This window comes from Notolabrus celidotus, chromosome 13 (genome assembly GCF_009762535.1).
Source record: "Notolabrus celidotus isolate fNotCel1 chromosome 13, fNotCel1.pri, whole genome shotgun sequence".
NCBI lineage: Eukaryota > Metazoa > Chordata > Actinopteri > Labriformes > Labridae > Notolabrus > Notolabrus celidotus.
This window is the reverse complement of record NC_048284.1, coordinates 5237159-5262779: the sequence shown is the minus strand read 5'-3', so window position 1 is coordinate 5262779 and position 25621 is coordinate 5237159. Positions and strand designations below refer to the sequence as shown.

The following is a 25621-nucleotide window of genomic DNA, read 5'->3' as shown; positions in this document are numbered from 1 at the left end:
TTGTTTCCCAGCGGCTGCCACAGGTCAGAAGGTAGTTTATTTATTGCACCTGAGTGTGTGTGCGTGTGTGTGTGTCATAATGTAGCAGATAAAGTGCTGATACGGCTGCAGCTGACTCTATTATACACCAACACCACCAGGGAGATGGATGGAGAGACAGAAAGCAGGAGGAGGAGGGAATGGATGGATGGATGGATGGATGGATGGATGGATGAATGGATGGATGGATGGATGGATGGATGGATGGACGGACAGACTGGAGTGTGTGTATAAGCAATTTGTTGTGGCAACTTTAGATGAACCCATAATTTGTCAGAGCCTGAGTGAGGATGAGAGAAAGGGCAGTACAGATGGAAAGAGGGGGATTTGCTGGCAGCAGTCTCTTACTCAGCAGCAGAACCACAAAACATGATGAAAAATGCTGCTGTGATGGCATGTGTGTGTGTTTGAGTGTGTGTGTGTGTGTCAACAACCTGCCATTAAACTTCTGCTCACAGAGAGGCAAGTCTGACACCTAGAGGTTGGTTTTATGAAGTGATTCTCCCCCTTCTAATATATGTGAATGTGTTTGATGCAAGTTTTGGCTTTCCACTGATATGATAGATCATTTTGAGAATTCATATTTTAAATTTCATGTGAACATGCAATTTTTTTATCAGGTGAAAATGTATGACCAATTTGTAATGTAATGTTTTGTGGTTGAAAAAACTTCTACTGAAACTTAAATGTCAAATAAAGATGTGAAATAGACACAAAAGTCAAGCATTTTTACTTAAAAAGCATCCTCTCTAATTGTTAAAAAAAAAAAAAAATCAGGGCTGTAAAGAGATTTAAAAATATTTTATTTTTGATATATTTAAATATATATTTTTTCATTTTTACTTTATTTATTTGCACAAGACTGCATAAAATCTGATTATAAAAACAAAAAAAGTGTGTCATTTTAGGTGAAAGAGCCCACAGGCTTGTACAAGGGATGTCACCTTTCATAGGAGACAAAAATACAATCAAAACATCAGTAAACACAAATATCTAAGCTAATCAATCAAAGTATGATATCTTGAAATCTTAAAACCTAACAAAGAATTAAGAAATAAAAAGAAAGATGTAAGCATACAAAATAAATGGCTTCATGAATTAGTCATCTGGTGATTATAGGAAGCTTTTAGGAGCTGCAGGGTCAGATAGCCGCCCCAGGAAAAGTTAAGACCATTAACTATTAGAAAATTCAGATGTTTTGTTATTGCTGAATATGTTTATAGGACACTTCTGCAGACAGATGCATCTTATAAAGTCTAAGTATGGAGTTAATTCTGTTTACAACTTTTTGCACCTTTCCCATGAGGCCAGAAAGGAACGCAGGATAAAAGAAACCTGAAATATCATAGGAGGGAAGTTGACAAAGAGTAACCAAACTTCTCCCACTTTTTTCTTAAGAGGGACACGTAGCCACTGGGAGTCTTACACCGGACTTCCACCAGATCCAGGTTTGGTCCATCTTCGTTTGTCTACACCCACTGACTGCGTTTTCAGAATGTAACCTGGAGCAGGGCCACCGGACAGCTGGAGTCATGTGACTGAGGTTTCCCCGCTGTAATCACTGAATGCAGGATCCTCCTCCTCCTCTCCTCATCCATGTTGTCTTTCTGGTCCTCTGAAAACCTCTGACCTGTTGACTCCAGGTCTGGCTCCACTCATCATGACGGTTTGTTGTTGTAGTTAAGTGAAATACGATCTGGTGATAACACAGAGTGTTTGATTCTGAAAATTAACCGGATGTTTTCATTTTGTTTTGGTGAAACCTGACTTCCTGTCCCGCTCCATCTGCTCTGTTGAGATTGATGCGTCATGCTCTGGCATCTGGGAAAAATAGAAGTCTTGAATATCTGATCTGGAGGGCTCCTGTGGGCTGGATGAGAGATGGAGCTGGAACGCAACAGAGCGGATCCAGTGGAAGTTAACACATTGACTAGAATAGAAACCTATCAGATCTGGTGCTGTGATGGATCAGAGAATTTGGCCTAAATTAAAAGACTGGATCACCAGTGAGAGATATAGTATGAAATAACTCTCACGTCTCTTTTTGAGTCAACACATCAGTGTAATTAAATATGACCACTTCATCTTCTCATGAGTAAACATGTGAGAGTCTCTCAGCCGTCTGTCACTGGAGGTTTGACTTCAAACAGACTGACACACACGATGGAGGGGATTTTAAACAGTTTGAGTCGAGTTGCCCTCGCTTTACTTTATCTACCAATAAAAACAACAAACAGTCTGAGCTGCAGTTTATATTACCAAACACTTTATTAACATGCTTTAGTATTTCATCAGCCTGCACAGGAGGTATGAAAAAGCCTAACCAAACACACACACACACACACACACTTATGAATGCACACACTTTTAATGACACAGAAAAGCCAAACATTTAGACATGTTACAGTATAAAAGCTGTTTTATGTTAACAAAGTCAAACTTTGACATTAATGCACACACACACACACTGGCACTTTGGATGATGTGTGCTGTTAGCAGATTGTTGTTCTAGGAGTGTTGCAGAGCTGCTGTGTTGAGAGTGTTTCAAGTTCAGTTTATGGCAAATCTGGCGTACAAAAGTGGTCGCCAGATTATCATTTTTCTGGTAGTTTCAGGCGTCTCTGCATGGATTGGAAACTTCAGTTTAAAGCGCAGCTGATACTAAAACAAACTTTACACTAATAATGGCAACTTTTCCCTTTATCTTCTATCATTGGAGCTTCAGTCAGTAAAACCATGTTCCTTTAAGCAGCGCTGCTTTTGGCTTATAGAGCATTGGTTTGTTACACTGCTTGCAGGGTTTGGATTCAAGTCTTTGACGTTTATAACAATGGCATGTAAACACTTGGTTTTTGGCTTGTAGCTGTGAACTGACCCTAAATCATTTATACATGCCAACCAAAATGTGAAGTACTGAAAGTTAGCATTAAATTAAGCATTTCCTTTCTTCTACACTTTTTTTTTGTTGGCAAATTCAGACTATTTTTGAACCATAGACTGTATAAAACATTGTGGCGCCACATATTGGTTTCTGAAGAGGCAGTATGAAGCAGAAAGTTGGCGGCCTCCATATTGGAAATGCTAAGCAACCTAACTTTCGATGGATAAAGCCACAGACAGACACCTGCACGTCAACTAGCCACGCCCATAATTATGCAAATGAATGCATATCTTTTAGCATTAAATTATCATACTGGATGTGTTATGAAATATTAACCCTGTGTCCAGTATATAAGAATAAAGACATAAGTCATACAGCAGGAACTTGTTTTTGAACCCGGCTGTGTTTTAACATGGGTGTTAATGGAGGTTTCTATCGCTTTTGGAGTCAGCCTCTAGTGGCCACTTGAGGAACTGCAGTTTTTTACACTTTTACACTACACTGGATTCATTTTGGCTTCACCAGAGGTTGCTGCTTGGTTTTCGTTTCATTGCAGGAGCTCTTGTCTGGCTTCTCAGTGTGGTTACACAACTCCAAACACACATTTGAGGGTTTTGGGATAATATTTTCGAAGCTAACAAAAACTTTATCGGAGTGATTTCTTTCCTTAAAATCAGACATAAAAAAACAGAGTGTTAGTTTTGTCACCGTGGCTCCAGCATCATATTGGCATTGATGAATGAACCGATGATGTTTTTTCTCTTTCTGCAGCTCTGCATATTTATGAGAGACAACAATCTGCTGACAACACCGTACGTTTTCAAGGTAAACAAGACGACACCGCCGATTAAATACCAAATAAATAGCTTCAAAATAAAGACTTTTAACTCTAATCTAACGGGGACAGTTTGATTTAAAACACCCACCCTTCTGAGGGACTAGGACTTAAGGATTGTTCATACTTCTGTGTCAACCCTACTTGTAGGTAGATGTGTCCGTGTGGCACAGCAATACTCCTCCGAAACACTAGAGGGCAGTGTGGTCTCTCTGAGAGTCAGGTCCCCTGTTTCTGGTCTTGCTACGTTTTCAGTTTACTTTTTCACGAGTGTGTTATGTTAATCTACAGCTGATACATGTTGCTGTTTATCATACAGAGATGATTACAGGGAAGAATAGAGAGGAGACGCTGGAGGAGATGAAATACACGACCGATGTGCGGTGATCCTGGAAGTGCTGTAAATGCAGGAAATAGAAGCAGCCGAGTGGACCAATCACAGGGCACTCACTCTGATCACACCTCTTCACTGCACTGTATTTGATCCTGTTCATTTTATTTGTATTTTAATTGCACTGTATCGTGCCTTGTTTATTTTATCAGCTTAATTTTGATATTGTTTTTTAAACTCTGCCCTGTACGGTGACCTTGAGTGCTTAGAAAGGCGCCTTTATAAATAAAATGCATTAATTACATTTTGAAGGAGGTGCATAGGTACGGGTGCTACGAAGACCTATGCCATTGATTGGACAGAGAAGTATAAACCAAACTTAAGAAGGTGATCCTGAGTAATCACAGGTTGGTTCCCTTAAAGCTGACCGCTTCTTGTTATGTGTAGTTACAGAAACTGCACTTGTATTCCTATGTTTTACCTTTTCCTTCGTCTCTTTGTAACATTACTGAGACGACTTTGTAAATCTCATTTTATCAGAAAACTTGAAGCAACTTCAGAAACTATTCTATGCTTAGAAACAGGAGACAAAAATGTGACTTACTTCAAACTGTAATAAATAGGTCAGACTTGTATCTTTGGTGTAACTGTATCAGAGTCAATAACTGCAATTTTTACAGTGGAGTTTGGCAATTTTGACACCGTCATCAGACCTGCTGCCTTTTCTCCACCGTATAAACAAAGACTCATGAAGCCCGGAGTGTTTCTTTTCTCTGAAGCTTGAACATGAGTGGATTAAATTGAACTTTGACACCTGGAGCAAGCTCTCCTTGGAGTAGGGTCTGTGGCAACTCAAACATATAAACTCTTTTGTTCATAGAGAAGTGCAAAAGAAAAAAAGAAGTAATATATAACCCAAGAAATCCCAAAGTTTAGCAACATTTGTTTCACAAGAAACGGAGAGAACAGTGAAAGGAGAGTTAGGTCCACACCACACTGCATGAATAAATAGATTTAAAGTGCTCAAACGAATCAGAGACCTGAGACAGACTGAAACAACACAAAGAAGAGCACACTGAGTGTTAGAGGACATATATATCAAACACATTAATGCAGAACGGCCGCTCTCTAAAGTGAGGTCGGCTCATTCAGAAGCTTCCACAAAGGCCGCTCGTAGCAAAAGGTCAGTTATTCAGAATGAGCTTCAAAAGGCCCGACTCGTCTTCAGGTCTCATCAATGTGTATAAAAGCTTTTTAGTGGAAGAGTCGTAGAAAGAAGAGGGAGGTAAAGAAAGAAGAAGTAGAGGATGTCTCCACATGGAAACTCTGTAGTTTCACCTCTCATAGAAAGCGTTTGTTGACATTTCGTCGATGCAAGGGGAGAAGTTTCCACACTTCAGTCCCCTCGTGAGGTCGGTGAGTTAGAGGCGAGCTGTGACCGTCTTCTGCGTGGGGAGTTTTCCTCCTGCACAAAGACAAACGTGACATTTGTTTTAAAAGGCCTGGAGACGCAGAAACGACTCATTACTTTGAAAGTAACAGTTTGTTTCTCACCCAGAGTGTCCTCCAGTGAGTTCACCATCACCGCGTTGATCTTTAGAGTCCCCTGCTCCGCTCTGAAGACAAAAGAGTGAAGTGTTTGGTTATTTACAGCACAAAAGTTAAAAGGTGGGATGATGTTTTCTTTATTTATAAGTTGTGAAACCATATCTGGTGTTTGTTTGTTTGTGTTTGAGTAAAGACGAGGATCAAACCGGCGCACCCTTTGACTTTCTGCACGGCTCCGAGTCGAAGCAAAGCTGCCAGAGCGTTCTTCTGGAGGTCAGAGGATAACACCTCCGTGTATCTCAGTCTACCTGGAGAACAAACACGTACATACAAACACCTTCAGTTCATCTGAGGATTAAAAAAACAACAACATGTTAAATATTCATGATGAGACTTTTTTAAAAAGAGAGAAACCTGCAAGAAGAAGTTTAAGGATGAACTTTCGGACCGCTGGAACAAACTGTTTTTCTGTCAGAGAGTCAGCGGCCTCCTCGCACAGGAACCTGCACACCACCTGAGATCACACACACACACACACGCACACACACAAACCCACAAACAAACACATACACACACAGAATATTGTTTGAGTGATGTGTTATTCAAAATGATTAAATGGCAAACATGCTTATTGGTGTCAGATCAGTTTGTGAATGTATTATAAAAATGATGCTTGCATGAATGTGCTATACGTGTTCGTACAGTTTATACTCATTTCCCATATTGTAGTATGGGAGGTAGAGCCTTCAATTATCAGGCACCTCTCCTTTGGAATCATCTACAGTCAGGGTTCGGGAGGCAGACACCCTCTCTACTTTTAAGAGTAGGCTTCAAACTTTCCTTTTTGATAAAGCTTATAGTTAGAGCTGGATCAGGCTTGGACCAGGTCTTAGTTATGCTGCTAAAGGCTTAGACCGCGGGTAAAACTGACACACTGGGATCCTCTCTCTCTGTCTATCACTTACTCTAACTCTTCCTGTCCCATCAAAGTTACTCACCGTAGAACTTTCTGGGAGTCCCTGAGCTCCCTTGTCTTGTAGGTTCCTCTGGATTGCTGAAGTGCCAGACTCCAGCTGCTACAACTACTACTATCTGTCTCACCACTATCATCTCCTCTATCACTCTTTTCAACCCCAACTCGGTCTCAGCAGATGTGTGTCTAACATGAGTCTGGTCCTGCTGGAGGTTTCTGCCTGTTGCAGGAAGTTTGTCCTTGCCACTGTAGCTTGCGGCAAGGACACTTAATGTTTAAGAGATATGTGATAAAACCAAACACGACTTCAAGAGCTTCTAAAGTTTGAGAAATGTGATCTTACAACTCTACCAACATCCTCAGGACTGATTAAATATTAAATATGAAGTCGAATAATCACCTGGTATCCCTGTAAGAATGGATCCAACATGCTGGTGAGGAAGGCCACAGTTTTGAGTCCGCTCTCTGTAACCACAACCTCCTGCTGGGTGACCTGCAGAGCTCCGGTCTTCATCAGGAGGTAGCAGGCCTCCTCAAAGTCCTACAGGACGGGAGTAGAAGAGGACACGTGCACGGAATGTCTGACTAACTATATGATCATCAATATGCTGCAGAGGAATCCTACTATATTAACCATGCTGCTCCTCACCTGGACTGTCGCTCCAGGACTGAGGATGAACTCGTTGGAGAACATGTTCCTGAGGAAGCTGAAACTGTTGAAGACCTCCTCTGGAAAACACACATTCATGTTGTTTTATCTCCTGTGTTTGAACAGGGCAGGGTGTGTCACATTCAAACAGGTGAACAGAAGCATCACTCTTACGTTTGTCATTGGAGGAGGCGGTGTGGATGGCTGAGGCCAGCAGAGCCGGTCTGAGGAAGACGTGCAGCGCCTGGTTTCTGTAGGAGACGCAGGACAGGATGATGACTGCCTGGCTCAAGAGCTGCTCCTCTGGGGTGATGGTGAGTTGAGGCTGCGCTGTGTCTGCTGCTGCTGCAAGACAGATGAAGGCAAAGCTAGTATCCACACAACTACGGAGGCCCTGAAGGGACATGCAGGAATACAACGTGAGGTTCTGGGCATGGAGGAAAGAATTGTTTATGGTTAGACCCAAGAATCATCTCCCTCTCTTCATCTCTTCTATCGCTCTTTCCAACCCAAACATAGTCCCATTAAAGTCACTAACCATAGACCTTTCTTGGAGTCCCTGAGATCCCTTGCCTCGTAGGTTCCTCTGAGTCGCTGCTGTGGACTGCTGTGGTTGCTGCTACAACTACTACTATCCGTCTCACCACTATCATCTCTCTCTCTTTTCATCTCCTCTATCCATCTTTCCAATCCCAACTCGGTCTCAGCAGATGTGTTTCTAACATGAGTCTGGTCCTGCTGGAGGTTTCTGCCTGTTAAAGGAAGTTTGTCCTTGCCACTGTAACTTGCTAAATGCTGCAAAATGCTCTGCTCATGGTGGATTAAGATGAGATCAGACTGAGTCCTGTCTGTAAGATGGGACTGGATCTTATCCTGTCTTGATGTTGGGTCTTTGTTAATAATAGAACATAGAGTACGGTCTAGACCTGCTCTGTTTGGAAAGAGTCTTCAGATCATGTTTGTTGTAATTTGGCCCTAGAAGAAACGTTTGCAAGATAGCACAATAGCAATGACAGGTAAGCTCAATGTGGTTTACACTGAGGATAAAAATATAGAAAAACAATAAATAACAGATGGTTAAATTGATCAATAACATACAGAACTCAATCCAATAAAATAACAAAACAAAAACAGCATGAGGAGAATATAAAGCAGAAAAGCATGGCTGCACATGCCACTGAGATCTCACACAACTTTAGAGAGATCTTGCAAAGTTTTGCATCCTTTCTGGGTCAGGACCTCTTAAGGGAATCACTGCTTTTAAAAACCAGATGCAATTATTCAAGAAAATGTGCTTTTCCATGATTATAGGGATTATTTGATGATTATTGAAGTTATCCACTGGAAAGAAGTCAGCAGAAGTTCCAGATATGGACATTAATTATTATCGTTGTCGTTCAGATTTCCACTTAACATTTCTTAGGCTCTGTCAGCATGACTGAGGAGTTTGTGATTTATGTTCTGGACTTGTAAGTTTCTCTTTGTGTAAACCAAAGACCTTAAATGAACTCTGAAACTTCCCTCTGTCCTCATTTTGAAAAGACTATCTGAGAAAAACTATATGAAGTGAGAACTCAAGGTGAGAAACACGCACATAAAACAGTAATATAAACTGACCTTGCTCCACATCCAGCTGGACTCTCCCCTCACAGATCCTCACCAGACCTCGATGCAGGGAAAGACTGGAGGAAACCACTTCTGATGGAGGTGTGTTGTCTGAAGAAGAGAAAGGGAAAGAGTGTTCACTGGATTATAAAAATGACATCTCTCAAACAGAAGGATTTAAAGTAATCCTTGTCAGATTTATCATGCAGCATTTTAGTGTCAGTCTTGTTGGAGTACTGGACTCATGTAGTACCCGGCCAGTGCAGGAAGGCTCCGTACTCCCGGGAAAGGTCCCTGAGCCACAGTGCCTGTGCCGTCAGCTCATCCAATGCTATCCCTCGTCTCTGCCCCTCGGCTGCCGTCCGGTTCTGGTGATGGTTCTGTAGCAGAAGAGAGGCCAGAAGGACCCACGGCTTCAGGACCATGTTCTCCTCCTGAGCCCGCACCAGCCTGTAGGCCGAGTCGTTCACAAAGTCGTGGATCTCCTCGCCGGGCTTCCTGGGGATGTGTCTGGAAGAATAACAGAGGTGTAAGTGTCTGACGGTCAAATTTGTGGTCTCACTAAAGTTAAACAAACCTCTTCATTGAATCAGAGTGGATCTGATGCTTTGAGCACGAGAACACTGGAATCATTCAGGGCTCATAAAAACAGTAAAACTCAACATCTAACAGGTAACAGGAAGTAAAACAAAAGACAGAGATATCGTACCTTGGCAGCAGGTTGAACTGGCAGCGGTTAACTTTCCCCTGAGCTAAACTTCTCACCGACACAGGCTGACCGAAGTACACGTGGATGCTGCCGTAGTCTTCACTGAGGACCTTTCTGGCTTTAAACAGACCCTACAGAGAGGAGAGATGAACAGGAGGGGGAGATGTGTGTCAGAGAATATCAGAGGAGATATCAATATTTGTAAATCATGATGATTATGTTATTAATGCGTTATATGACTCACTGAAGTGGACTCTTTAGGTTTGGGAACACCCAACAGCTCTCTGGCATACAGCGACTCCTCCAGGATCCGCTCATAGCTGATACTGACCGGGACCACGTTCATGTCAAACACCTCTCCTTTGAGGAACGGATCCATGACGATGTTCAGCAGACCTGAGGAGGACAAGAAGACGAGAGTGACGGACATGAAAAAGGATGCAGAGGAGAAAAATACGAGAATTTATACAACCATGTAAATATACGTGAAAATGTACTTTTCACTTTCCTGTTTATTAATAATTGTAGGAATAAATTATTTTATTTCCTGATGGGACATATGTTTTAAAAGGTACTGGCATTGTGACTGTAGAACATTAACACACAAGATCCAATTTGATATCTGATACGTGATGGCCCTTTGTGTTTAAGTTGTTGAAAAGTAGATATTGGCAGTGTTGTGCCAGTTCACACAAAAACCTAACTAGTTCACATTCATTTTTTTAATCTGAATCTTTATTCTTTGTCAGTAGAGCCTCCTATTCTTCAGTCTCCAGCCCTTAATCACTGACATTTACTAAACTACATGCATTACTGTATTCTACTATAGAATCATAGACAGGTGTTAAGTGTAAAAGCCAAGAAAATCTGCAGCTATGAAAACTTAGAAACACACATCTGACTCTCCAACCTGTCTGCTGAATATCTGGCTAAAGGATCCGACTTAAATGCCCCGATACACAGGGACAGTCACCTAAAATAGAAGAGCTGAGGGTAAAGAAACACTAAAGTGAACTGTTCCTCATTCACAGAGAGCTACACCTCTCTAAAACCAGGTCAGCCTGTTGGGGGTCTGTCCTGATTCATTCATAAAACTCCTTCAAATGTTCACAACAGCTGCTTCACAGGTACCGCTAACTACATGTGGATTACAACACGTATAAGCCATGCTAAATGCCTGTCGGATACTGTAAATCTGACTTAGGCTACTTTAAACACAGCACTCTTTAACTCTGGATACTTCTTGAATGCTGCTGGAGTGTGAGCGGCCGTTCTCTGCCTCCAGGGTGAAAAATGTTCCTGTTCATGAGCTGCAAACTGGATGCAGGTTAGGATCAAACAAGTGTTAACTTCATCCTACTCCTTTTTAAACATGCACCGTTTGCTCTGTGTTGTCGTTAGGTTTATTTTTCTTATTGATTATTGCGGTTGTCATTTATTTATGAATCTACTTCCATCTTAATCAACACTTTCAAAATAAAGATATCAATCTGATCGTAACTCACCTAACTTTGGAGTCAGTGATTTAGATGTTCTGCTTCTTGTCCCCTCTAAGAAGAATTCAACAGGTGCTAATCCGTTCTGAAGAACAAAACAAACATTAAACATCATTAAAAATGTTCATTTGTATGGATTGTGTTCCCTCCTTCTCAGCTCTGTTAACCAAGTGTAGACTAAGGGTCACTACTTCTCCTTAATGATCAACTATAAAGGAAACACCAGCCTCCTCACCTTCAGTATCGTCCTGACGTACTCTGAGAAAACGGCCCAGTACAGTTTGTCTCCACCGAACGACCTCCGAATGAAGAAAGCTCCCGACATCCTCAGCATCTCGCCGACAAATTTCATCCCCATGAAGTCTGCAGAGACGGACGCACTGATGGTTAACGAGCTAATCTTTATGCTGCTGTTTTAGGACTGCATTAAATTAAGGAGTGGGTTTGCCCATAATTTACTTTAATAAATATATATTCAAGTAAATATGCAAAACATGTTCCAGTTGGAAATGTACACATCTCATATTTCAGTTGGTGTACTGTGTTCTTTTCGTGCTCACCCATGCCGGCAGCGATGACGGGCAGAGCCAGGTCATATGTGTACAGGAGGTATGACATCAGCAGGAAGTCCATGTAACTTCTGTGGCTTGGTAACAAGACCACCGGGTGCTCGTGAATCGCCTGCTGGAGCTAAAATCACCACAACAGATCCCGCTTGTTGTTTGACAGTTTTTAAGATCAAGATTTTCAAACCTTGTACCATGCATGAGTGTGTGTACATGTGTGTGTAAGTGTGTGTTTATGCTCACCCTCTGGATGCCCTCTTCGTTGACACAGATGCTCCTGAACAGACTCTTGAACACCTTGCTGAGCGTGAAGGCAAAGAAGCGAACGGTGCTGATCTGCAGGCAGTGAGCCATCTCTTCCAAGATGGCCGACGCCTCCTCCTGGATGTCATCGGTGGCTCTGCCCGTCTCTTTGGACACCTGGACGATTCAAGTTATGGTTTATGTTTAATTATCTCTTCTTTTTTTCCACATTCAAACTTAAAGAAAACAAAAACAATGCAAACCTGGTTACATCATAAAAGCAAATCTGGCACTTTTTTTCCCCTGTTATTCAGTGTTACCCTTATTTGTGCTTTTATTAACTTTGTGCTGTTAAAATTATTATAACAACTCAGAAAGGTCAGCCTGTTGACACGCTATTTACATTCTTGCTAGGATTTAGAAATAAAGCCCTAAAAGATGACAGCATTATTATAACAATAAGCTTTATTTATAAAGCCCTTTTCAAAACAGAGTTATAAAGTGCTTTATAAATAAGAAAGATGATAAAAGAAAATAGAAGAGAAATGCGAGGAATACAGGAAATAAAACAAGAAAAAAGGGTTAAAATCACAAAAATAAAAGAAATGAAACAATATAAAAAGGTTGACAACCACCAAAGGCTTATAGGAAATGAAACAAACATTTTAACTTTTTCTTTCCTCCCTCTTTTGTTAGCTTCTGTTACCATCTCTTGTGTTAACTGGTCGGTGTCTTAAATCAGCTATAAAATACACTTAAAACAATTTACTATCATCCAATGTGTTTCTCATCTCTTGGTTACCTTGTTAGGCGTCATTATCCATGAAAACATTGGTTTTGATATTTTTGTGTGGGCCTCTGGGCCTTTTGTTTGTCAGTATACCCCTCGATTTCCATTAAAAAAAATGGTAAACTGAACCTCAAGAGAATCATATAAATGAATTACAGGTTGTTGTGTTACCTGACTATTACTGAGGGGTATTAGAACACATCTGTGAAATAAATGTGTTTTATTTATTTTTAATTTTAATATTATTAACTATAGTAACATCTATGGTGTTACGGGTCAATTTCGACCCATATATAATTACTACAAGAGGAAGGTTAATATGCACGTCAAGCTGGTGGGAAACAGTATTTCGTTTCACTTTGTGTGCAAATACAAGAGGAAATGACTATAAAGTGAATCTTGAACAGCCTTTTATTTTGAAGGGACTGTAACTGGACTGTGTGTCACTACTAATGTCATAATTTACAAAACATTAACCGTTAAACACTTAAATATCTACACCAACTTGAAGGTTCTTTAATGTTTTAATCTTAAGGATAAAAAAGTGACCCTACATGCTGATGAAGGAGTCATGGGTATCAGGGTTTATACCTCACACACAGCTGCTTCTGCATATTCTTGTTGACTTGGTTTCTGTTTTTGTTTACATTAGACATTCTAGTTTCCTGGATCCTCATGGCTGGATTAAGCAGTCAAGTCACTCAGTTTTGAAACCACAAAAAAAGTCAAAACCTCAGCTTGTCTCAGCTCACCTTGACACTTTCTGAGTGAAACAGTGTGAACACATTTATCAGGTTTAACCAGAATGTTGACCTACAGTCTGTCAGCCCCCACTCTGCCTTACTGTTACCTCATCTGTGACCCAGTCTCACCTGATTGATGACATAATGGATCTGATCGGACTGAAGAACCATCCCCTTCAGCATGCTGGCGTTACACGGCGTCAGTCCTTTGTACAGCACAGGTGTGTAACACCTCAGGGCGTATCTCAGGTCACTGGAGTTCCTCCTCTCCTCCAATATGTCCTCAAAGTCATCTCTTTTCTTCAGCATGGGGTCTCTGTGCTGTGGAAGCAAAAACATCACACTACGTTAAAATCAGACGTACATTATGCATATTACTTTACTTTAACAAACTTCATCCAGCTTCTTTCAGGACGACCTTTTCTCAGTTTTCCATCAGATACAGACGACCTCACTGTTGGAACAGTTTACCCGGTCTTATCAGAAGGAACACAAACTTCATCTCCTTCAGGGAACAAACCAGACACTTTCTATTGGGTGAGTTTAGCAATGCAACATGATACTGATTCCAATCCTCAGTGTCATCCATATCTACAAACATATGCTCTCCCTAAGGCGTTTTTTCGACCGGAGGAACTTTAGCCTGGAACTATGTGCGTTTCGACCGGTGGACCCAGGGTCTAAATTTAGTTCAGGGGTAACTAATCTCCCCCCTAAAAAGCCCCTGCTAGGGGGGTAGTACTTTTCAAAGGCCCCATGGATTTCGGGGGGCAAGGCCTGCAGGCTGCACAATTCTGATTGGTTTGGCATTTGTAGCGTTTCATTGGACCTACCCGTTTAAAACACTGCAAGTCGTGCTGCAGTGTTTACTTTTTACTTTTCTTTCGAATTTGACATGAGCGAGAAGAGGACCTACGACCAGTGGAGCGACGAGGAGGTGCAGGCCTTGCTCGCAGTGTACCCCGAGGAGGAGATCCAGCGGGACTTGCATACAGCTGTACGCAAGAACAAAGTTTACGCAATCATTTCTGCAAGACTCATGTAGATAAGCATCATGCACACTGGAAAGCAGGTCCACGAAAAGCTTAACAAACTGCAGCAAGATTACAAGAAAGTAAAGGAGCACAATAACCGTAGCGGGTCCGACCAGAGGAACAGCAAGTGGTTCGACTGCCCTTCTTTTCTAACATTTATATTTGTTATTTTCTTCTTTCCTTTTCATTTTACCATTGTTTTTAATATTAATCTCTCCTATTAACCCTTAATTTTGTTTTTATTTGTCTCTAGATATTCTGTTCTACATTAATGCTTTGTCTTTGTGTTGAATGTTTTTATTAAGAGGGCCACTCCTCCAGCACATTACATGTCACTAAAGTTAGTGGTTACTTTAATTAATCAATTAACCTGTTACATCTTGGCTCTTGTTAATGAGTGGTAGTGTTTTGTATTGGTCTTCTATAAGTGCAATACAATAAATACAAATATCCACCTTGATATAATGCTAATGTTACAGTATATTTAACAGACGCATTTGCATGAAGATATAATATTGTGCAAGTTTTGACATGCAGCTTTCATTAGAATGACCTAAACCTGAAAGACAAGAACTGTTAAGACTTGAGTTACTAAGAAAATGTGTCTGGGAAGCTGCATTTGTTGCGAAATCAGCTTTTTTTTCATGCAATAATCAGAAAACATTAACATTCACACTGAAAACTTCAATAAACAAAGGTATTTTTTTGGGTGCAACTACAAATAAGAGCAGTACGTGTCGAAGTTGTATTTTTGCATTTTTTTTTTATCATGTTCTTGTTTGAATTAAACGTCAAATATCAGAGTTCAAAGCTCCAGCAAAGAGCAGAAGTTAGCTTAGGAGTTAGCATACAGAGAGGTTACTCACCGTATAAACGGCCTTGGAAGCCATACTTTGTCACAAATGAGGAACACGAACACGCTGCATCCAGTGAAACTAACAGTGAGTTTTTAATCGTTTTTTTTAAATCAGCGTATGGAGTTCAGCACCAGGAGAACTTCACATGGGCGTGTTAAAAAAGCATTTCTGTGGTTTCCGGTTTTACTTCCGCATTACGTTCACCGGAAGTGACTACGTGCCTTGGTATCCCACGTGCGTTTACGGTTTGTTGTCATTTATAGCAGACCACAACAGGTACTGCTGTTTTTGTTTACCTGAGGGTTATTTACCAGAGAGAACATTTTTACCTGAGACTTAAAATGAACACGAGAACAAACGGAGAAGAAGACGAAGATTCTGCGTTTCTTGAAGACGTTTTGGACAAGCTGTATGACTTTGGTGAGTGCAGCTAGCATGGTGGCTAACTGTGTAGTTTATTAAGCTGGTGCTGCCTGAACTAGACTAATTCCTCTTCTCAGTTTTTGTCTGTCTTGAAGTGATAAATAAAGTTCAATAAACCAACAACAAAAAATTCTGCCTTACTTTAACGTTAGCTTACTTTAATTAGCTGTCATTGAACGTTATCTCAATGCTAACAGATGGCCAGTGGTGTTTCGGTTCAAATAGTTACCCTGTTAACTGGAGACTTTTAACCCCAAATGCCTCTTAGGATTTTATATATATAGGACATTATATTATATATAGGATATATATAGGATATGTATACAGTCTATGCTTAGGATGGAAGCCAGGCCTAGCTCTCAGAAACGATTTGTTGTTCTTTGTATTATTTAACCAGAAGAAAACCACCATTGAGATTAAAAATCTCTTTTTCAAGTGTGTCCTGGCCAAGATCAGCAGCAGCACATTCCAGAAAAGTAACAGACAAAGAACACATCATTCTAAAACATTGCAACATATCATGGGTTTCAGAACAGAAATCATCAGTCAAAGTATCTACAAACTGAAGCATCTTCCTGAAGAGCCTTCAGTCTGCTTTTAAAAACATTAAAAAAGACAAGTTCTCTCAAACCCAGGCTCTCCTGCAACAGGTTCCAGGCTGCAGGAGCAGCATATCTAAAACTCTTTTTACCCATTTCAAGATGCATTCTTGGGACAGAAAGCAAAAGCAAGTTTTGTGACTGGGTCACAGAGCGGATACTGTAGCTTCCAGTATTTTTCGAATGAATAAAATCAAATAAATACAAGGGAAGCAAGTTAAGAATTGACTTATAAACAAGGACATGCCAGTGATGTAGCCTATGGGTAGACAATGCAGTCCAGCCAACTCGAGCATGCAGGGAGCAGTGATGGGTTAGAGATTTAAAACCTGTAATGAACCTCAGAGCTCCATGAAAAACAGTGTCAGGAGAGTGAAGGCAATGAGTGGATGCATGCATATATAAAACATCACCATAATCAATTAAAGGCATGAAGGTAGCATCAACACATTTTTTCTTTCAAAAGAAGAAAATTACTTGTTTCTGAAATAGAAACCCAACCTCCCCTTCAACTTCTCAACGAGCTGCTGAATGTGAAAAATAAAAGCTGAAGTTTTTCCCAGCAGAAAGCCATTATTTATACTAAATACTTGTATTCTTTCAAGGCAGACCAAACATATTTGTTGATTTCTGTGATGTCCTGCAGGTAATGGTCCAGCATCCAAAAAGAAGAACAAGTCTCAGAAGAAGAAACGAAAAAGATGCGAGGAAGAGAAGGAGCGGGAGGAGGAAGATTTCCCTGTAGTTGGGGCTTGGGGTTGCTGTGACATTGACAACAAACGAACAGATCATGTCATTCCTGTAAACCAGCAGGGACGATCAAATACTGAGCAAAGAGGTGGGTAGAGGTATCAAAACACCACGCATGGAAGATAGATGCATCCCCAGACTCTTTACCTTGGCACAACAAATCCTTCCATCACTCTCCAGCCAATCCTCTTCTCTCATTTGATGCACCATGTCCCTCTCAGGTCAAACCACGCCGCAGGTAGAGGTGGTGACATTTCAGGATCCCAGGAAGAAACAGAAAACAAAGCAGACGCCAGCCCCGGAGAAGAAACCTGTAAGTCTTTCCTGCATCACCTCACTCTCGATTCTTTATTCATAACAGTTACGCCTGAGAGTAAGAAGGCCAAATCATGTGAAGGAATGTAGAAATATGTGGTGCATTAATATGCAGTGTCTGTCCTCTTTAAGATGGAGAATCTTACAGGAATCTAAAATATAGGATGTTATAATCTGGTGTGCTGTGAAGGACACTGAGCATGTCTGTCCACATGTTTCTTAGTATGATCCAAAAATGTTTCCCTTCACAACACTGGAATGAGCCTCACAAGTCTCATAAGTCTCATATCTTTTAGGGCACTTTTATGCATAAGCCTAACAGACTTCCACCAGATCCATGTCCGGTCTGTCTCCGATCCGCTGCGGTCCAGCTCCATGCTCCCTCGTCCGCCAACACCCACCAATTGTGTTTTCAGAACGCAGCACGGAGCAGGACTGCCGGACTGCCGGACAGCTTGAGTCATGGGACCGAGGTTTTCCCGCGGTAATTACTGAATCAAGGATTATCCTTCTCCTCTCCTCATCCATGTTGTCTTTCTGGCCCTCTGAAAACCTCTGACCTGTTGACTCCAGGCCTGGCTTCACACAATCTTCTCTCACCGTTGTGCTCTGGCATCCAACAAAAATAGAAGTGTTGTGTATCAGACAGAGCGGATCCAGTGGAAGTTAACACATTGACTATAATAGAAACCTATCAGATCCAGTGCTGGATGGATCGGAGATGGACTGGACATGGATTTGGTGGAATTTGGCCGCAAGACCAATGATTATTCAAAAGACAGACACATTGGCTCTTTATGTCTCAGTTCATAAATTAGTGGATTGGTCTACAACGTCAGAAAATAGTGAAAAATGCCCATCATTAATTCTCACAGCCTAGGTGAAGTATTCATATAGCTTGTTTTTAAACCCCCAAACAGCCTCTTTATTATCTTTTATTTAAAAAGCACGACACCCTGGCATTTCAGAAAATGGATGCATGTTAATACCAGCTGAGAACAGGTTCATATTTCATTTTAAAAGCATGGGATTAACTTTCTATCCATCAACTTATCAATTCAACTGCCAGTCATTACAGTTTACTCATGAACACAACCAATTAGTCTGATTTCTGGCTCTTCTTCAAGTGAAAAATGTTGTGAAATGAACTCAAATGACCCAAAGGAGATACAAATCTTGCCCTGCATTTTGTGCTTCCTGTTTGATTCGATGACAATGACCTAGTTTTAAGCCAAATACAGAGTAGGTCCTTCAGGGGGAACACAAATGTAATCTTTCAGTTCTCTGTCGATCAAACATCTTCCTTTACAAAACCATTTCCTGTTTTGACATTTCTAAATCTCACCTCCTACGTGACTCTGTGACCCTGAGACTTCCTCCTCTGTTGATGTTCTTCTTGTCATCATACATTCACTTCACTGTGCCCTCTCCTCTTGTCTCTGCTGCCTCCGGGCGCGTGCTGTCCTCACTCAAAGGCCCTTCAGACGACGGAGAAGACCGAGAGCAGCGAGCCGGAAGAACTCAATTTAGAAAAGGTGACGCTTCTATCACTCCTTTCTTTTTTTGTAGAAGTTACATGCAGTATTGACATTTTTTAGCTCCCTTGCTATGTGGTATTTATTTTGACTTTTACACTGCTCTTCATCAGGCTCGTTTTGAGGTCCATCGGTTTGGAATCACCGGCTACAAAAAAGAGCAGCAGCGTGTTTTCGAACAGGACAGGGCCGTAATGCTGGGAGCCAGAGTAAGCACACTTGCTGTACATATTCAGTAAACCCTGAACAGCTGCACACTTCTGTTACAGACTTTTAAAAACGCTGAGTGATGTTTCACACTTCTCTTCACCAGCCTCCGAAGAAGGACTATGTGAACTACAAGGTGCTGCAGCAGCAGATCAAAGACAGGAAGCAGAAAGCAAAGGAGGAGGTTAATCCGGTAAGAGCTGCACATTGACTCCAGCCTCAAGTGTTTGTCGTCTTGATTCACTTTAAGCTTTATACACTATATCAAAATTTGACTGTGCATGAATGTGGACGCCACACCTCCAACTCTTCTCCATTGTAGAAAAATGAAGCCAAAATAATCCCACAACACCGGGCACTGACATATTGTGTTGGTGGAATATTTTGAACCCCTGAAATATGCATCTGGTTGGTGGAGTCACGGTACTGACGTCACAATTCTTCAGCTAAGACGGATTTGTCAACAAAGCTGTCACTCAAAAAGCCACGCCCCCTCTTTTTAACATAACTCAAAGACATCTGCACATAGATCAGCCTGATACAAACTTTCATGACAGAAAGCATGTTTGAAAAAATGTATTGAACCATGTCCCATCTGTTTACATGGCAGAGAGCTCTAATTGTTTTGGTCTCACTTTTGGGGGTCTATTGAGCTTTGCATCATTTAAACATCTTTTTAAAACCTGACACACATGTTTTTGTTGTCAATGTGTTACGCCCGGTTTACACTTCTGTGGCGAATTGACGCCGTAGGTCCGCATAGCCGTTTTCGCACGTCCTCTAAAATGTAACTACATGTTGAAACGCCGTGGACCACAAGCCCTGTGATTGGTCCACTGGGCGGCATTGTATTTCCTGCGGAATCACCGCATCTCCTCCGACATCTCCTCTCTATTTTTCCCTGTAATCATGTCTGTATGATAAACAGCAACAAGTATCAGCTGTAGATTAACATAACACACTCTGAATCACTGTGGAAAAAGTAAACAGAGAACGTAGCGTGGCCGGAAACAGGCGACTCGACAATCAGAGAGACCGCACTAACCACAAGCGTTACGTCTGCACGACACAGACACATCGACGCACAAGTATGTAGTGCTCACGTCTGCATCAGCCACTGCTGCGTAGTGTCAACACAGGAGTATAAACCAGGCTTTAAAGGGGATGTACTTTTAGACCAGGGGTGTCAAACTCATTTCAGTTAAGGGGCCACACACAGCCCAAGTTGATCTAAAGTGGGCCGGACCAGTAAAATCATAACATAATAACCTATAAATAACGACAACTTTACATTTTTCCCTTTGTTTTAGTGCAAAATAGTACAAGTATGTGCTGAAAATGTAATCAACTATCTTTCTACAGTTCTCCATGATGAGTCTCAAAGTGGGGCAGAACATTTTACTCTTTAAGCACTGAAACCTGCTGCAAACACACCAAACAAGTTAGCAATTCACCTGACACAGAGTGTAATTTTTACTGCAAAAGAACAGAGAGATTATAATAATGAAGAAGGTAAAGTTGGCTATCCTGGACCCCTCAGCTCCGAAAGGAACTGTTTGCTTGCTGGACAGTGTTGTATGCAGGTGTGTTGTGCTAGTGTTAGTAGTTAATGGATCATCTTATAGTGCTCTAAAAAGACTTAATGAATCTCAACCGGATTATGCAAACAACAAGTAATCTATTTTCTCACTTTGAGAAAAAAGTCCCGGGAAAAAGTGCTGTTCAGGTGCGCTCCATCAGCACTATGATTGTATGCGACCCTCAGGACACATTTAAAATAGTAGTTACTTTTATTGAAAATTTGCAGTTAATGTCTAATCTGTAATTTTTTCACTTTGCAAAGTCGTTCCGTGGGCCGGATTGCAACTTCTGGCGGGCCGGTTTTGGCCCGCGGGCCGCATGTTTGACACCCCTGTTTTAGACAGATGATTAAAAGGAAATCCATTTTACAATCACTTCAAAGAATGAGTTATCAAATCATCACACCTTTTCCTCCCGTTAAATTCTGTCTTTGCTTTTCAGGAACTGAAGAAGAAGAAGAGAAAGAACAATCACGGGTCAGTAAGACAACTACTGTTCTGTAGATATTTGTCAACTTTACTCTTACACTGTCAGAAGAAGTGTTTACATAGAGGAAGTTATTTTGATCAGGCTCCAACCAACACATCATCAAATATTTTCTTATTACTTTCCCTGAATCCTCCAAGTATTTTAAATAGAGCTCTTATTTTTATCCAAGTTGTTTTAAGCAGATTATTCAGTGAGAATTATCTACAAAAAAACATTTATATACCCATGAATCAAACATGTTAGGAGCTTTGTTGCACCTCAGTACTTGACACCTGTGTTTCTTCTCCATCAGGGACAAGACCAAGAAGGTGTCCTCTGGTTCTGGGGGGGCCCCCACGGGTCAGGTGGGCCGCTTCAAGAACGGCATGCTGATCCTCAGCACCAAGGAGATTCAGAAAATCAAAGGCAACAAGAGGCGCAAATAGGTGTGAGAGTGAGTGTGTGTGTACCTCAGGGGAAGTCGAAGAGGAGTGCCCCAAAAAGCCAGGAAACATGTTGGGACTTCTGTTGGGACTTGACATAAAAACTGGAGTCATGAGAGGTCGTCGGTGACTCAGCTTTCTGCAGGACTGCCTGCAGAGTTCTCAGGAGGCGGACAAAATTATTCAGAGGAAATCACTGATCTGCAGTGACAGAGTGCTGAGTCATGAATCCAATGTATTGATCTGTGAGATGGACCCTGAATGCACCAAACAGGAGACCAGTCATCATCCCATCACAGTTAATTTATTTTGTTTTATAAATGACAGAAAAAGACATTTGCGTTTGTTGTGTTTACACTGTAAAGGTTTGAAAATTATGCAGTTACAATGCATTTCTCATATACAAACCATGTAGTCGTACAAAACAGTTACATTTACATTGGCAAGAAGGGAGGGGAAGGGGGGGTCATAACAGGACAGATGTGGAGGGGGGGGGGCAATCATTAAAAAAATGGACACACAAGTCTTGGCAGAAGTTTCCATGAAGAAACGCACAAACACACACACTCTGAATGAGCCATGAGAAAAGCTTTCTCCCTTTATAAACCTTTATGTACACGACTTCCTGACAGCCTGACGAAGCTGCCAACGCTCCAGATGTCGACGTGATAGATTATAGAATCCCCAGATTTTGTTTTTGTTAAAGGGAAAAACACGAGCGATGAGGATGGCGGCGAAACAAGAGGTGATCTGGCAGTGTGCGGCTGGGTGAGGTCACAATTCTCACACCGGTTTCTCTTTCGAAGCAGCTTTTTGTGTTATTTATAGATTCCAACAGCGAATATGAAGCTTATATCTGCACCACGTCGCACGAGTTTGAAGCGAGAAGCGAATCCGTTTTATGTTGAGGAGATTGTGTTGGAAAAAAAACCTGCAAATTGTCCATATATATATATTTATATAATCATCAGCCATCAACTTTAAGAACGATAAATCCATGAGGGCAAAATATACATAGAAAATAAATATGAAATAAATATATTTACACACTTTGTAGAGTAAATAAACCAGCCATTAGTTTCATTTATATAGCAAACAGCAGTGACATGCTTATTTCCCAGCACCATATCCTGAAGTTAGTCAAATATGTCACATTCATGGGTGGGTGAAGTGTTGGGTAAAGGGACATGCCAACAAGCACTCGTACAATACCATATTTAGAAAGGACAGTGTGACTCAGATGTGTTTTCTTGTCCATGTCTGTCACAAAGAATTGTTTTAGAAAAGAACAGTGCATCGGAAAGTAAAAGGCGTGACCTATTTTCACCAGTGAATATTCACACCTTTCTATTAGCTTTCATTCCCTCTGGTGCTCATCCTCTTTGATACCAACAAACCCTGCAAACCCCAAATCATCCAGAGTTTTTAATATCCCCTCCCTCCCTCCCTCCCTGCGGCCACACGATAGATGTCTCACTTTGGCTCCCAGCTCTAGACATCTATTCCCGGGTCAGGGTTAAAGGTGACCACAGGGCAGGTTTCTCCTCTGTGGTGTGTGATAAAGGTGGCAGCGCTGTCAGAAGTGAAGGCTGAGCAGCCAGAAAGCCTCGCATGATGCAAATGTAGCCCTTAGGTGGTAGTCTGGCAGTCTGCGGCACATCAGGATAAGATTTCCCTTTTGTCGGGTATTCAGGTGTTTGCTTTGCGGGGGTCGGTGGAAACCGGTTCAGATGCTGGCTTTTACTTTGATGCTGCTTTCATGTTATGTGGGAAATTTGAGGCGCTAGAAGAAAGAAATGCGGCTTTAAGACTTGACAGTTTCAGTTGCACCATATCCAGATAAATGCACGTTGAAATTCAAGCACAATGATGAAGTGTTTGGGAATCATATTGTCTCAGTTAATTGTCAGTACTGCAATAAATGTCTACAGAAACCTGAACTAGTTCCTTTTTTGGCATCTAAAGGCATCTTTAGGCTCATTACCCGGCTCTCTTACTGATCTTCAGGCTGTGTAAGATGCTAGATTCTGATTGGTTTGGATTCTGATTCTGATTTTCATACAGGATCCTGTCCAGCAATATTAGCAACAAGCAGAGCAGGTGGGTGAAAACTTTGAGATACTGGTCGATACAAAGGAACTTAAAGGGGTCTTGTCAGGGTGGCTTCACATTGGGTTCTTGTCTCACCCTGTCAGTATTCTATTTCCCATAACTACCTGCTTAACATACATTATCCCTTAATTGGTAGAGGGTTATCAAATGTTACTACATCCAGTATATTAAATAACACCCCTCTGTAGAGGTCTTCAAGACCATTAAATGCTGAGACGCAGGCACAGATCTTATGTAGGTCACACTCCTCCTCACAGGTAGTAGATCAGGTAATCAACCTCCAATGACACAAAATAAGGTCTACAGTGTGATACAGCCAATCAAGATTATTCCTCAATTAAGAGGAAAGCAATGAGAGTCATAATCTTAAAGAAGACCAGCGTCATCAAATTAAAGAAACTGCATATGGAACCAGAGCGTGCCACATTTTCATCACTGATAAGAATCAGAGAGATGACTTTTTAGCTAAACAGGTATGCAGGATAATGGTTCATGTCTGGGTCTTGTGTCACCCATAGACTGTATAATAAATGGACATGGTATCTGTCACTCATTTGTCCCTGAAGTGCTGTTTTGAAGCCAATTATCAGTGGGTGCCAAATTGGAAATGCTGAACTGAACCTAACTTTGTCCGAGCTAGTGTGAGGTAAAGAGGTGGGCTTTGAGCCTTTTCGCTAACAGCTACAAGGTGCCCGCCTGTCAATCAATTCAGCCATGCCCTTATTTAGGCAAAACTCTCTTATAAAAAAATTCAATCCCAATAGAGAACTGGGCTATTCAGACCAAAACTGTTTTTTGAACCAGGCTGTAAACATGTTTATTTCTGCTGTAAAGATCGTCTTCTTTGAATGGGTGTGTATGTGGTTTCCTGTGTTTCTGCAGCCAGCCTCAAGTGGACGCCCAAGGAACTGCAGTTTATCGCACTTCCTGCATGGGCTTCATATTTTAAGACTGGAGGTTGCCGCTTGGTGTCATTAGTCAGGATTCTAATTTGCATAACCACCTGATCACTATACCTATACAGACAGATATCATATCTGTTACATGATGTATTGTTTTACAGCTGCAGCTTTCAGGATATATGTTAAGCTGAATCATTAAATCTGAAAACCTGAAATAAGTCTACCAAACCACAAGAACCAAAACACCTAGCTGAAAGATGCAACAACACCTCTTAGATTATAAAGAACGGGGGACCTTTCTCACATTGCTCACACATTTGAATGATTGTTATCACCACAAATGAGTCTTAGCTGCTGCAAACAAATATTTCCCACGTGACTTGAAAGCAGCATCAGGTGCAGAAAGCCAGTTTCGTTTGTTGTTGAGCTTCTTGCTGTCTAACGTTGTAGCCTATCACACCTGCAGTTTGATGATCTGGGATGTAAATGTCATAAATTTCACATTCCACTTTAACAGCTTTGATTCATAAATAACAACATCAAAACAAGGCTTGATCGTTTTCCTCTGGTCATATTTCTTTGTCATTTAAAAACTGGAAAAAAAAAGAAATCAGTAAAACAAATGAAAGCTGAAATATAGAACCATAATTTACTACTCTAATGATATACAGTTTAAAAAAGTAAGCACAGGTTTACACTTCTTATGATAACTCTGCTTTAGTATTGAAAATAGACCTCACTGATCCCAGTTATTTCTGCTATATTTAAAGTTTTTGTTGAACGTAGAATGTAAAAGAATACAGGTAACTGTTCTGTAAGATATTATAATAACTCAAACATTTACATAAATCTTGTAAAATGTGAATGACTTCTATTTTTAGGTCCCTGATTAAATGTTTGAGATAGTTTCTGATATAATCTGACGGTTCATTTTTTGCAGACGTGTTCGTTAAGGTACCAAAACACAGCCGGCCTTGTACTGTAAGT

At 41.1% G+C, this 25621-nt stretch overlaps 2 protein-coding genes across 4 annotated transcripts; one reads left to right on the top strand and one right to left on the bottom strand.

The window, feature by feature from the left end:
* Window positions 1–2286: 2286 nt before the first annotated feature.
* gnpat (glyceronephosphate O-acyltransferase) lies at window positions 2287–15487 on the bottom strand. 2 transcript variants are annotated; one of them, XM_034699175.1, is made up of 17 exons: window positions 15309–15487; window positions 13538–13729; window positions 11876–12052; window positions 11627–11756; window positions 11302–11429; window positions 11076–11151; window positions 9815–9966; window positions 9571–9701; window positions 9115–9371; window positions 8874–8972; window positions 7431–7601; window positions 7257–7336; window positions 7008–7148; window positions 6049–6148; window positions 5849–5942; window positions 5641–5702; window positions 2287–5551 (listed from the first exon to the last, which is right to left on the bottom strand). In XM_034699175.1, the coding sequence occupies exons 1-17, from the start codon at window positions 15330–15332 to the stop codon at window positions 5508–5510; spliced, it is 2058 nt and encodes a 685-aa protein (XP_034555066.1). In that variant the 5' UTR covers window positions 15333–15487; the 3' UTR covers window positions 2287–5507. The 2 variants fall into 2 exon arrangements, with proteins under 2 accessions (XP_034555066.1, XP_034555067.1); XM_034699176.1 differs by having other exon boundaries at window positions 7431–7598; window positions 15309–15474.
* A 2-nt stretch (window positions 15488–15489) lies between these two features.
* On the top strand, window positions 15490–23560 carry c13h1orf131 (chromosome 13 C1orf131 homolog). Of its 2 annotated transcripts, none has more exons than XM_034699178.1 (8): window positions 15490–15719; window positions 16968–17159; window positions 17293–17384; window positions 18871–18921; window positions 19035–19130; window positions 19235–19321; window positions 21151–21185; window positions 21491–21956. In XM_034699178.1, the coding sequence occupies exons 1-8, from the start codon at window positions 15641–15643 to the stop codon at window positions 21621–21623; spliced, it is 765 nt and encodes a 254-aa protein (XP_034555069.1). In that variant the 5' UTR covers window positions 15490–15640; the 3' UTR covers window positions 21624–21956. The 2 variants fall into 2 exon arrangements, with proteins under 2 accessions (XP_034555069.1, XP_034555068.1); XM_034699177.1 differs by having other exon boundaries at window positions 15491–15719; window positions 18862–18921; window positions 21491–23560.
* The last annotated feature ends 2061 nt before the right edge of the window (window positions 23561–25621 follow it).

Bases quoted from the DNA above. Each gene is read 5' to 3' on its own strand.
- gnpat (XM_034699175.1), bottom strand. From the start codon at position 15,332: ATGGCTTCCAAGGCCGTTTATACG. The intron at 9,372-9,570 runs GTACGATATCTC...TTATTCTTCCAG, and splicing joins CAGTTCAACCTGCTGCCAAG to ACACATCCCCAGGAAGCCCG. The intron at 5,943-6,048 runs GTTTCTCTCTTT...TTTGTTCTCCAG, and splicing joins CCTTAAACTTCTTCTTGCAG to GTAGACTGAGATACACGGAG.
- c13h1orf131 (XM_034699177.1), top strand. From the start codon at position 15,641: ATGAACACGAGAACAAACGGAGAAGAAGACGAAGATTCTGCGTTTCTT. The intron at 17,160-17,292 runs GTGGGTAGAGGT...TGTCCCTCTCAG, and splicing joins ATCAAATACTGAGCAAAGAG to GTCAAACCACGCCGCAGGTA. The intron at 19,322-21,150 runs GTAAGAGCTGCA...TTTGCTTTTCAG, and splicing joins CAAAGGAGGAGGTTAATCCG to GAACTGAAGAAGAAGAAGAG.